General features: G+C 45.8%; 1 protein-coding gene across 1 annotated transcript in view; it reads right to left on the bottom strand.

Moving 5' to 3' along the window:
* The window catches only part of KIAA2012, a gene marked incomplete at its 5' end in the record, with an annotated part of 101,916 nt that overhangs the window by 36,965 nt on the left and 51,714 nt on the right, over positions 1-13,237 (bottom strand). Inside the window, one exon of the mRNA XM_080798553.1 lies at positions 12,687-12,763. Within this exon, the coding sequence (XP_080654679.1) occupies positions 12,687-12,763 (77 nt within the window). The remainder of the gene's footprint in view (positions 1-12,686; positions 12,764-13,237) is intronic.

Raw genomic sequence — 13,237 nt, forward strand, 5'->3', positions numbered from 1 at the left:
CTCTGCTTACAACATTAAAAGGCCTTTGCCCTCAGCATGAAGGCCAACCCACTTAGAAGACCCTTTTTGGTTGGTAAGAGATGGCGCTGGACCATCTTTCCTGCCTCATTCTGTCATTCAACTAATATTTGTTGAGTGCCTTTTCTATGCCCCGCAGAGCAGAGATGACGGCGCAAGAAGCAGAGAGAGGTCTCCACCCTTGTGAAAACGGCCGTACATTCCACTGGGAGGGAGGAGATAAGCAGCAAGCGGAACACAAGTTCTGTCTGCCAGTGATTTGTGATACGAAGAAAAATAAAGCAGAGAGGGGAGTGAGGAGGAGCTGGGGATGGCAGTTGAGGCTGCAGTTTCAAGCAGGGCACTCAGAGAAGGTCCTATCAGAAGGTGATGCTTGAGGGGCACCTGGGTGGCTCAGTCAGTTAAACATCTGCCATTGGCTCGGGTCGTGATCCTGGGGTCCTGGCATCGAGTCCCGCATCCAGCTCTCTGCTCAGTGGACAGCCTGCTTCTCCCTTTCCCTCTGCCTGCCCCTTTGCCTAGTTATGTTCTCTCTCTCTCAAATAAATAAAATTAAAAAAAAAAAAAAAGTGCCGTTTGAGCAAAGCTCTGAAGAAGGCCAGGCAGGTTCCGTGGGGCTCTCTGCAGGAACGGTTTACCTCACTGTGGGAACAGCAAGTGCGAAGAGCTGCCGCCAACGCTGACCTTTTAGCTCCTGGAGCAATGGCCTTCCCTTTCACGGGAACACATGCCTCCCTTCTAACTCCTCCTCCTTCTTCAGGCCTGGCTCATCTGGGCCTTTCATAACACCCACAGCACAGAGCCCGTCCCCTGTGGTCCCCAAGGATGGCCCTGCAGGACGGCTGACTCGCCTCCCCGCCCAGTGTAAGCTCCATGAGGGCAGGACCTGGGACTGTGCTGTTCTGAGGCACTGAGTCTGGAAACAGTACATACTTGACAGGTATTTGCTGAACAAAGGAGTATCACACTGGGGCAAGCTTTGTGTTGCGCCCGATTCAGTTACTATGGGGAAGGCCAGTGAAGACAGCTCGACCAGAAGTACGAGCTGACCTCCAGAGCCTGTCCTCCGCGTAGCACGGGCTCCTCAGTTCCAAAGAGGAAAGCTATCTGTTATTTTTCAGGGCTGATTTGTTGGGGTCACTAGTATGCCATGAGATCACCGTGGGTGCGGATTTGATCATTTCCATATTTTTTAGATCTCAGATGTCTCTCTGGGCCATTACAAACTCCCCCTCCTATAACATTTATTTTAAAGTATTAATGATGAATTAGCAGTTGGGTCCCCACAAAGAGCCATCATTTTGATGAACACCTCCGCCCATTTCCTTTGTTTTGAAATGTGGCCAGAGATAAAGACTTTTCTGGACAAATACATATCCAATTTTTTGTCATCTCAGTCATATATCTGATTAGCTCCTTGGGGTGAGAGAGCCCCTCCCTGTTTCTAGATCAAATGAAAACATTTGGTCCAAGCTAGAATCAGACAAAAATTTTGAAGCTTCCTAGCTTCCAAAATCATGCATGAAATCACTGGGTGCGATAATAGAAATCAGACGATACTGATTTGAGGCAAAGTTCTCCATTACCTTCAAGAGAAGATTTTGTGATAGCCCAGGGGACAAGAGCATAGTCACAGCCAGTTCCAATAGCTAGAATTACTTTAACTCCTGATGTGGGAGTTGAGAGGCTTTGGGAAAATCTCTCCAGATCATCTGACCTGTAAATCTTTTTTTTTTTTTTTCTTAAGTAGGCTCCATACCCAGCGTGGAGCCCAACATGGGGCTTGAACTCACGACCCTGAGATCAAGACCTGGGCTGAGATCAAGAGTCTGACACTTAACCAACTGAACTACCCAGGTGCCCCCTGGCCTATAAATCTTTTGATAAAACAATTCTTTTGACTGTATGGTTCATCTCCTTAACTTTAGGGGCCATGAATTTTAGCTTGATGGAATGTCTTCATGAAGGTTCTATAGTCACTGGAATGCGAAGAAGTGTTTTTGCTTATTACATTCGAATGTTCTAACAAATAAATGACAGTGAAAGGGGGCTTAGGAGATGAGAGGAAAGAAAAGATTAAATATATAAAGAGGATTCTGGGAGGTGGTGAGAAGAGGAGAAAAAAGTCAGAAAGTTGAAACCTGGCAAGAGAGCCATGTGTTGGGATGGGTTTGCATTTATGCAATTAAGCTGTTATTTATACAGTGATATTGTATGTGCCAGACAAACAAACACGTACAGAAGCAGGATGATTTTAGATAGTGATAAGTCTATGAAGACAATGAAATGGGATAAGATAGGGAGGGATGGGACTTGCCTTTGGGTGATGAGGGAAGACATTTGGAGATGACTGGAGCAGAGAGCTAGGTGACAAGAAGGACTCAACCCAAGAAGGCTCTATCCTTAGTCGTCAGGGTAGCCTGTCTCTGATTATTCAGAGGTAAAACTGTGTGGGGGTCCTCTGTAAAGGAAAGCGGAATTCCTGATTCCTAGGCCTGTTCTGACCAGCCCTCTGGGCTCCATCCCTGATCCCGCGAGGCACACTTCTGTTTTCTAGGTGGGAGAGCACCTCTTGGGCTATTTTGAGAGCAAAGAGAACAGAATAAATAGTAAACAGGAGTCAAGTATCTGAAGTTGCAGGAGGATAAGAAGCATAAGGATAGACAGAAGGGAAGGAAAATGGGGGGAATTAGTAGAAAGCAGAGATGCCTAAAGCTTTTTTGTATCTTCTTTGTGTGTGTGTGTGTAGGGTTCAATGGGAATGATTACAAAACCCATGGAAGGCTGAAATACTTAGCAGAAAATCAAAACCCACCTATACTGTATTGTAACTAATATTTTCATGTTGTGCTAAAAACACCTGGAAGCCTTTCTCTTCAGCAAATGAAACAATAAAGATTAATGAGTTAATTTGGTAAAGCTGATTTGAATTGCACAGAAGGTGTTGCGTAAGTACTTGGCATTTAAAAAGTTATCTGACATTTAAAAGGAGATGGCTGTTAATGAATTCAAGAGCTAATCTTATACTCTGACAGAGAGAGCCATGGAAAATCCAGGATTATTATCTTGCTGTAAACATAATGTGACTGAGCTGAGAGCCAGAACAAAAGACAGCTATGGGCTGTGATACGAATATCCATACGCACACATACCTAATGCAGTAAAACTTATAGAGGATGTCCATTAAATAAATACCATTTCCTTCCTTACTCCTATAATATCTGAGCCACAAACTTATAGAAAAGCCCTGCTCTCCGGTTGAGTTTTCCTTCTCTCAGCTGTGTATTGAGAAGGGTCAGCACCCTTCAAAATGGGTTGGCTCTACAGCCCCTGGCAGGTCTTACCTGGAGAAGGAAAGCAGATTCTAAACTCAGTCAGCCAGAGCCCCACCCATGGGTCCCACAGAGCCACCAAAGATACAATCTGTCCCGCAGGCGTCTCTCAGACCCTCCCTCTTTACTTCTCCCACTCCTTTCTAATTGGGGTTCCCCATCTCCATAGCTGCAGCTTAGTGGCTCCAAGAAGAGCTATTGTCCCTCATTAAGGAGGCTGCAACATTCTCGCTAACTGCCTCCCACGCAGCTCACAACTTCATTCTGCCTGAGAGAAAGCTGCCAAGAGTCTCTGGGAACCTGTGTGCAAGCGGAGCCGGAGGAAGAAAACAGGAGGAAGGAGGGCCTTTGTAGCCAAGATCTGAAATGTGCTGGGGCACACACCCCATCATTATCTTAATGCATGGAGAGCAGGGTCGGGAGGCCTTTGCTGAAACCCTCATGTGGTCTATCAAGTTGTCACATCAAACCTCTGTGCACACAGGGCATTTGTCCCCTCCTGTGAGCAAACAAAAGGAAAAGAGCCAGTCTCTCCTTTGGACCACCAGGCCCCCCTCCTTGGCTGAGAGTCTGTCCCTCCACTTTCCTGGGGGTTGGGGGAACTCTGAATCCCAGCGGGGATGGACAGATCTGAGAGATTTAGTCACTGGGGGTGGGGAGGGGTGAGGAGGGCTAGGATTCTTAGCTGCCCCCTCACCATGCTCCCTGCTGGGTGGGTGGGGACCAAATCCTGGAAAGGGCCACTCCAGCCAGGCAGCCATGGGCTGAAGGGTCTGGCCAGTTCCCCAGCACTTGGTCTTCTCAGGCCCTGTTATTTCTTGCTGGTGGAACTAAAAGTGGGCGTAGGAATGGGGACACGGTGGGAGCTGAGAGGGGAAGGGAGCCCTGCGGGGCTCCCCCTGACTGGGCTGCTTGGGGAGGGATCTGAGCGGGCCACAGGTTCTGTATACACTATCAACTCAGGGTAACTGGGAGGGGACCCAGCCTGTGCAAGGTCAGCGACCCCAGCCAGCTGTTGGTCCCTGTCTTAGACCTTGTCTCTGTCTAGGTTGCCTTGGCCTGGAGGAGCAGAAGACCTCTAGTCTTTAGGAGGCCAGACAGAACACCGGGATCTCAAGTCACTAACCTGGTCTGCCTGCCCTGCCTCCTTCTGAGGAGAAAGGAGCCCAAACCATGCTGTGGTTCCACTCATCACCACTGTGCCCAGTGGTCCATGTGCCTGTCACCTGGGTTCAGCCTGTTCATCTTGGCCACCTGACATCCTGGCTCACATTTTGTGTTCTAAAGGCAATTTGGTCCTGGTGAGATGGGCTGAGTGGATGGTTTTGGGAGGGGCTCTGCAAGGAGGCCTGGCAAACAGACAGTTTGGTTGGAAGCCAGAAGAGCCTTCTTATTTCCCGCCTTGGCACAAATTTTGGTTTCCGTCCACTTTTTTATGCCGCAACTCTACCAAAGGAGATTTCACGTTCTCCTGAGTGTTTAGCAAATTAGCCCCAATAGCTAGCAAACTTCGATTAGGAAGAGCAACACTGCAATCTCCAGTCTTAGCTTTTTATGAGAGACTCCTTTAGGGACTCTCGCCATGTCATTAAGCTTTTTGTGCCTCAGTTTCCCCACCTATCCAATGGGGCCAACCAGCTGCACTATTCCCCTCAGGGAGCATTTGAATAATGAAACCCAGGACACCTTCATTCCACTGACTTCTACTATCTGGGAGTAAATCTTATTCATGAGTTCTAATTGATATTGTCTTCAGTTTAATTAAGTGCTTTGTTGACACAACAGAATCATTGTTTATCTGGCTTAGCAGGAGCTGGAGGAGAAAAATTTTAAGCCAAAATAGTGATCTCTTTTGCCCTAGGGGAGGCAGAAACTAGCTTTTTCTGTGAGGGGGTGTCTGGCTGTCTTCAGGCTGGAACTTTGCCTGTGTTTAGAGATGACGCATCCTATTTTAGACCAGGAGATGAGAGGTGGTGGGGTGCAGGGTGGGAAATCTGAACGAGTCCCTACCTCCTTCTAACCCAACACTTTAACCCAAAACTCTGTAACTTCCTTGTTATTGCTGAGTCTGGTGGGACTTTTCCAATCTGATAGTGCACCGAGAGACCGGGAATCTCCACTGCACTGTAAAAGGTCATTTAAAATCAGTCAATTTTCACTAGAAAAAGAAATGATAACCATGTTGCTTTGATTCCCACACTGGCCCATAAAAGTTTATCTAACCCATAATTTAGCTGGACTAAAAAGTTGAACTAGCCCTGGTAGTGCTGGGACAGCCAAGAGAGCTGGAAGGAGAGAAACAAAGATCTCCTTTCCCTTTCTTTCCCGCCCCTTCCTTTCCTTTGGGCCCTCCTGTCCTCTGACCTCTCAGTTTTCTTGGGCAGCCCGGTGCTGGATGGGAGGGAGAGGGGATGAGGGGAGGGGGGCAGGGTATCAGGCAGGGGCCCGATACATTGCTCCTGACTCCAAAATCCTCCCCCCCAACCCCCACCATCCCAGACCCTCAACCCTTTAACTGTGCTTCCTTAGGTGCAGGACAGAAAACAATTAAAAAAAAAGAAAAAAATCACAACGAGATATGAGAAACCCAAAGGAATCTCTAGTAGGTAGAAATGTAAGCAGTGAAAATCCAGACAACATGGGGAATATTTGGTTGGGGGGAGAGTGGGGCTTGTGGGGAGGGTAGAGTGGGGGAGGGGGACAATAGTAAGTAGACTGGCTCACAATCCTTGAAATTATTCCTACTTTTCAAGCTTCTCCTTTTCCACATCTGACCTTTTAGATTGTATACAAGCGCCTCGTTCTGTTTTATAATGGCTTCCAAGCAGAGAGCAAGGGAACAGAATAGTATTGTAATGTATTGGGATGGCTTAGTGACAAACACTGTGCTAATCCCTTTCCATATGTTGTTTCATCTAATTCTTGTCATGACCCCCATAGGGACATATTACTATCTTTCACAGATGAAGAAATTGGGCCTCAGAGAGGGTAAATAACCTGCCTGAAACCACACAGCCAGTTGGGAGGAAGCTGGGACCTAATGCAGCTTTGTGGGGTTCCCAGACCAGCAGATCTCTTTGCAAGTGCAAGGTCACAGGCTGGATGGGACTCTGTCATGACATCTGTTTCCACATCTGTAAAACGGAGATAATACTGTGCCTACTTCACAGGGATATCATTAAGGATTGAGGGAAATAATCAGTGCTGCACATAGTAAACCTCGACAACATTGGCTGATATTATTATCTAAAAAGACCTTCTCAAGATGATCGGGAGATAATTGTTGATACTTATAAAATGGAGGTTTATTATATTATTCTCTCTACTTTTGCATGTGTTTGAAATTTTCCATAATAACAGGGGAAAAAAAGGGAAAGAAATCAACTAGGCACCGATCATGTGCCTGGTTGGAACCAGCAGCCAATAGATCAACGAACACAGACCTCCTAGAATTAATGATAGTTAGAGTGAAAATTCGAAAAATGAAAGCCTTGGTTTTATAATTAAAAACAAACCCCTCTTAGTAAATTATCCTTAAATTGTCAGTGGAGTTTTGGGCTGACAAAATAGTCCTGTGGGTGAGGTTGAACCAGAAGTTGAAGTCCGCTTCGATCTTCAAAAAACCTTTGTATCCAGCTCCACGACCAAAATTATTTACAAAGCCGGGAGGGAGGGAGGGGAGGAGGGAAGAGAGGGAAAGAGAGGGGACCAGCATGGAACCTGGGGAAATGCCGTGACATGCCTTTGGAAATGAGAAGCAAAAGGTGGGAGAGTAAAGCCTATTTCTCTGGCTGGGGAGATGCAGACAGTTAATTCTCTTAGGAATCAATCGTAAGCCCAATCTTACTTATCAGCCTCAAAAAGATCTTCAAGAAGGATGCCTAGTGACATTTCCGATCTGCACATGACCCAGAGAGTGAAATACCAAATCGTGCCAACCGATGGCAGGAAGTATCTGGAGATTGTGTGAGCTGTTACAGAAATGTCAGCTGAACTTCATATCGTTATCACTGGAAATAAAGCAAGTGCAATTTCCAAATCCTATTCGGAGGATTATAGGTTTTCTACCCAGAACATGGTCCTTAATGTCAACTAGAGATTAATTTGTCAATTTTTTTCCCCAGTAGCTACCATGTGCCAGGAACTGTGCTAAATACAAGGGATACAAAGGTGAATCAGGCAAAATGGGAGGCCGGTGGCGGTGTTGGGGGGTGGGTGGGATGGGGGTGGGGTGGGGGTCTGTCTTTAAAGACCAGTAGCTTCTTTCAGATAACTGCCAAAAAATTCAACAGAAGGCAGGATATGCTTCAGAAGAACACTGAAACAAAAGGTTACCTTTGTACCCTTTTTTACAAAAACTTAGTGTGTCTACAGGTGGGTTTTTGTATGTATGCTGTTGTTTTTTTGTCCTGCAAGAGAAAGGCTGAAAGGGGATATGAACACCATCTGTGAAGCCACCAAGGAAACAGATGGGGTAAACATGGGTTTATTCAACTTAAATCCTAGTGTGCTAGAATTACAGGCTACTCTTTGAAATCCCAAAGAGGTAAATTTAGGACACCTAAGATCAAACACAAATTCATACTCTTAAAAACTCACGAAACCTCAACTTAAGAGATAATATAGGTTGAAATAGAAGTGGCTTTGTGAGATGGGAAAAAGGGACATAATTCCAGTTTAACAGGATTTTTAGGACACCACCAAAGTTCTAATCCCCACAAAGCAGCAAAACAAAACCCAAGATAAAGCATGTGAGAAAGGATGTTTGCTTTCCTTAACAAAGGGAGAAAATAGACAAGGTGAAAAGTGGTGAGATAGTTTCTTTCTTGTTTTAAACAAAGAGATTGCAGTGATTCTTGGGAAATCTAATTAAGCTTGGAGCATGTATTTTGATACTCTTTACTGACAAGCTCTCTGCCCTGACAGCTCCATAAACCAGTGGCCTAAGGACCCTTCTTGCTCCCAGCTTACACGGATAGATCTGAGTGCACAAGAGTTTCATCGTTTGAGAATCAAACTTTTCCGAGAAAGAGGCAAATTCACTGTTCCTTGAAGCCTAGGGTCAGAGGGATAAAATGCTGACGAGGGGTTGAGATCTTTCAAAGGAGAATTCTGGTGCCCCTATCCCAACTATTTAATAAAAACTTAGTAATTTTAACTAACAGTAGTTAAAAAATAATGGCACTACAGCCTTGTTCAGCTTGCTGTATACTTGTTTACTCTGACTCCTAGATCACTTTAAGCCAGACTTGAATAAAATCAGTTTTCCACTTGATTCATTTTCCTTCTTACAGGGAGAATTTTGGAAAAAGAAAAAAAAAAAAAAAGAAAGAAAGAAAGAAAGAAAAGCAGTGAAAAACAAGAAGACAAACCAAAACCAAAACCTCACCTCAACACAGCCTTAATTTCAAATGAGCACGATTGCACTTTTTTGCATGTTTTTTTTTCTTGCCAGTCTTTTCCTCATAGATACATTTATTATTTTTCCCATAGCTGTAGTTAGTTCTAGATAATATCACTTCGATTTCCACTTTTAAAATGTGATCCGTAGTGCTCAACTGGGTGGAGGGCTGATTTTTCCCCTCAGGGGACATTTGCCAAGGTCTGGAGACACTTTTTATGGTTACAACTGTGGGGCTCCGTTACTGGCATCTACTGGGTAAAAGGCTGGGGATACTGTTCAACATCCTACAACACATGGGAAAGCTCCCAACGACAGAGAGTATCTGGTGCAAAACGTTGATGGTGTGGAGGCTGAGAAACTGTGAGCATTATGCAAGTCACAGTTTCTAGTATGAACAAGCATCATTTTTTAATGAATGAATTAAACCACTCACTGAGAGGGAGATGTCATAATTAAGGTAATCATTTCTCTGATGTTGGACTATTAGGTGTTTCCAATTTTTCCTTATTATAGATAATGCTGCAGTGGACATCTTCACTCACTTTTTTTTTTTTTCCAGCTGAATTATTTCCTTAAGATAAATTCCTAGGAGTCAGAAATAATGATCAAACGAGTGGGAATATTTTTTTTCACAAATTATATTGCCAGTTTGCTTTACGACTGGATTAAACCAAATTACAACCCTCCAGGAGTGTATTACGTTTACCAGTGCCACCAAAGTATAGGCAGTCCTGGGGGTTACCATTAAAAAAAAGTGGAAGGAGGCATACACCTCAAATATAAAATGCTATTTTATATCATTTTGGAGATAATGATACCTCCAGTTTGTCCCAAGCTGCATTCAAACTGCCACTCAGGATAAATACTTTTCCATTCTTGTTTCCTATGGCTATTATTTTTGATATACATTGTTTATGTCTTTTACTTACTTCTCTAACTGGTTCTCACTGTTTTTCTTTTAAAATTGCATGTCATCTTTGTCGAGCATAGATAGCCAAAACTTTTTTTTTTTTTAAGTTTTGCCTTTCTGCCCCTACAGCATAGATACGTTAACACTTCCTGCTGGAATTTTCATTTACAATTTTAATACTCTTTTGAGGTGCCGGTCACCTCACCCAACCTGCAGCCTCGCCAGGGAGAGGCCCTGGGGAAGACGAGAAGCTTCTCTAGCGATTGATGTCAGCCACCGAGGTGAGAGCAGGACTCTGTGGCTGACGGTGCGCGGGAACCAATTTCTCTTAATCAAATGAAAGGCCCGAGGAGGAGCCACGGGGCAGAAAGGAAAATACAGGTGAAGGAGGATCCCGGATTCCGCGAGGAGTCTGGAGGACCTGCATTAAAAAAAGGGCATCCTACCTTGAGGACTTCAGAACTGGCAATGCTCCATATGCGGCTATTAACATGCAAAAAATGCCTTCATAAATACTTGATTCTGTTCACAGTGGGGAGGCAGTGCGTTTGAAAGAGGAAATGGGAGCTTGGAGTTGAAACATGTCTGCTTGTCTCCTTTTTCTCTTTTCACTGCTCTTTTCATCTGCACGTTTTTGCCCTTGTAGTTTCTCCGCCCTCGCTCGGCGACTCGACCCCCTCCTCCAACTCCCAGGAAGTTGTCGAGGTCGTGGCTACTCCCATTTCTCTCGGCGGGTTTGCCTCGAGGCCCCGATCCTCGGCCAGGTGTGGAGGGGGCGCCTCGGGAGCCAGTCGCCCGGGTCGGCCACCGCGCGTGTGGGGGGAGGCTGGAGCCCGGGTCCTTCCCGCTCTCTTCCGCCGCGCGCGCCGCGGGCGACGCCACGCGCCGCCGCAGTTTCCCATGCAGCCGCTAGGGGGCACCCGGGGGGCAGCCTCCCGCTCCCGGGGCCCGAATCCGCGAACGCGGTCCCGGCCGGCTTTCCCTGCCGCTCCCCGGCAGAACTCGTTTTCCGGATCTGGCTCCGTGACTTGTGAAGGCACGGTGACACCCGAAGAGCCCACCTCTGGTGGGTTTTTGCTTCTCCCCCGCTTTCCTCGCAGCTAGCGCAATGCGGAAAAAAAGTTGCAAGTGTTTCATGGGCCCGAACTCCTAATATGGTCAGACCCCAGGGAGTGGAGGGAGGGGGTGGGTGAGTGAGGAATTAATGGAAAGGAAAGAAAAGTGGAAACCGCTGGTGCTGATAAAGATCGATTTTGTGTGATATCCTAGCCTGCTTCAGAGCGGGGAAGGCAGCCCTGCAAGGAATCCACTGGATTCGCCAGCGGCCAGTCAAGGTACGTGACTGCAGTCTGCTGGGGCAGAAATTTGTTTCTAAATCCTTTCCAGATGCTTTATAGTAAACATGAAATTAGTCATTTACATGGGGTAGGTTGAGGAAGTAGTTAAAATTGAAGTCAGTGATTAATCTAATAAAGGGCTGTTGGCCTCAAGAAGGCAGGGGTGGGGGAGGCCTGGGAGCCCCCTCCCCTTCCTCCGCCCCATCCCCGTTTTCTCTGGGTTTAGGGGTGGTGGGGTTCCCTAGACTTTCCCTCAAATGGCTTTCCTTTGGGGGGCGACTTCTCCAGGGGGTACGACTGCTGGGACTTGAACAAACCCACCGGTTCTGTGGGGGAGCAAGGGCCCTCCTTTCACAAAGAAGACTCGAGAAGTTCTCCGAGTCAGCTGGTTGGCCGCCGCCTCCCAGGGGAAACCCAGGATTAGAGTTTAAGACCCTCGGTCTGGTGTTCCTCTTTCTGACTACGAGGCTAATCATTCAGTCTAGGGCTTCGTTTTGACGTGGCTGAGCCACCCTTTTATGACAGGTGATGTTAGGCCTCCTGAAAGGCCGTCTCTGGAACTGGGTGAGTTCGGAGCGTGTCTAGGGTACGTGAGGCATCCGCTAGGCCTTTGGAATTGTGGAATTAGCAAAATATAGCATAGTTATATTTTCCTTAGTCACAGACTCTCTTAAAAAAGAAAACCTTCTAGATCCCTTATAAAGGCTGTCTTCAAAGCAGGCATGTTAAAAAAAAAAAAAAAAGAAAGAAAGAAAAAAAAGAAAACAAAATGCAGAGGTTGGTTCAGTGGTTCCTCAGCAGCAGGAAGGGTCAGCTCGGCTGTGTTTTACCTCAGCGGAGGCCTGACCCAGGCCTGGTGTTCTCACAGTGAGAGTTCAGATCCTTCCTCAGAACCCAGCTAGGCGCACACATGAAAACAAAACTATTTTTATTATTATTGTTTTTTCATGAATGTGAGGGAAGAGGAGAAAGCCAGGCTCTGGCAGGAAGGTGGGGGGCAAGGGAGAAATGGAGATCATGCCCCCCTCACCCTGCCCAGACTGTCGTTCAGCAGGGAGAGACCTGAGAAGGCCTTGGAGCTGTGCTGCTTCTCCCTCGGTTCTCGGAGACCCTGGGCACAGTTTTAGGAGTTCCCCTGAGTTGTCTCTCTAGAGTGAGTCTGAAGACAGTTGCAACCTCACAAATGGAGGAACCAACTTATAAATATGTGTGAAGGTACATCCTTGAAACACTAACAGATACTTCTGACCCATCCAAATGGAGCGTTTTTCTCCTTTCTTCACAGTATCCTTACTTTTTTTCTTGATTGCTACTTTTTCCTTCCCCATTAGGAATGAGAAATGGATGGGAAAAAAATGGGCCCTTTAGTACAAAGTCTTAGGGCCTACTGCCTTGGTGGATGATACATTTCTGTGTTTCCTTGTTGCCTTTTTGACTTTGCAGAAGTCAGGGAAAGGCTGTTTCAACTCATTCAGGCACATAAGAGCCACACAGAATAGTCCAGGTTGTGTTAAGACATTCCAAGGAACCTATGTGATTTTATAATCCACTCGTCTCATTTTACTGATGAGGCAGATGAGGCCCAGAGAGGGGAACAATCTCACCCAGGGTCACACAGCAAGCTGGCACAAGGACCCCAAATTCCTGCCTCCCAGTCTCATTCTCATTCAGAGTCAGTACTGTACCTGGTTCTCTGGTTTTTGGGTCAAAGGTGAGGCTTCATGAAGATTCGTGAGAAGATAGGTTCTGGATTCAGTGTTTGCTATGGTGAAAATCAGAGAAAACGATCAAAGTTGTCAGATCTAGGTCTAGTTAATTTTTATATATACTATATACATACAAACCTAGTTCATGTATATAAGATTATAAACACACACACACACACACACCTATGACCTTCGTATTTACTCACCAAACAACACCTGTACCCTGTAGAAGCACTGTCTACACAGCATGTGAAATACCGTGTTGAGAACTCATACTCAGATTTCTATTTTTCTTGTTTTGGCTGCTCTTTCCGAGAACTAAAGTAAATTCCTTGTGCTACTAAAATTCAGAGAAAGCTGAAATTAAAAAGGAAATATTGATGGGGAAATATCTGCTGATACTGTTGAATATAAATTTTGTATGATCTACTTCACTGAAGTAGGAAAACGCTTTTGCAGCCTTCGAGATAGAGAGATCAGAGATTTCATTCTTCCCTTGTAATGTGGAAGAGCAACAGAAGTGGAAACAT

The sequence above is a fragment of the Martes martes genome (genome assembly GCF_963455335.1).
Source record: "Martes martes genome assembly, chromosome: 3".
Classification (NCBI taxonomy): domain Eukaryota; kingdom Metazoa; phylum Chordata; class Mammalia; order Carnivora; family Mustelidae; genus Martes; species Martes martes.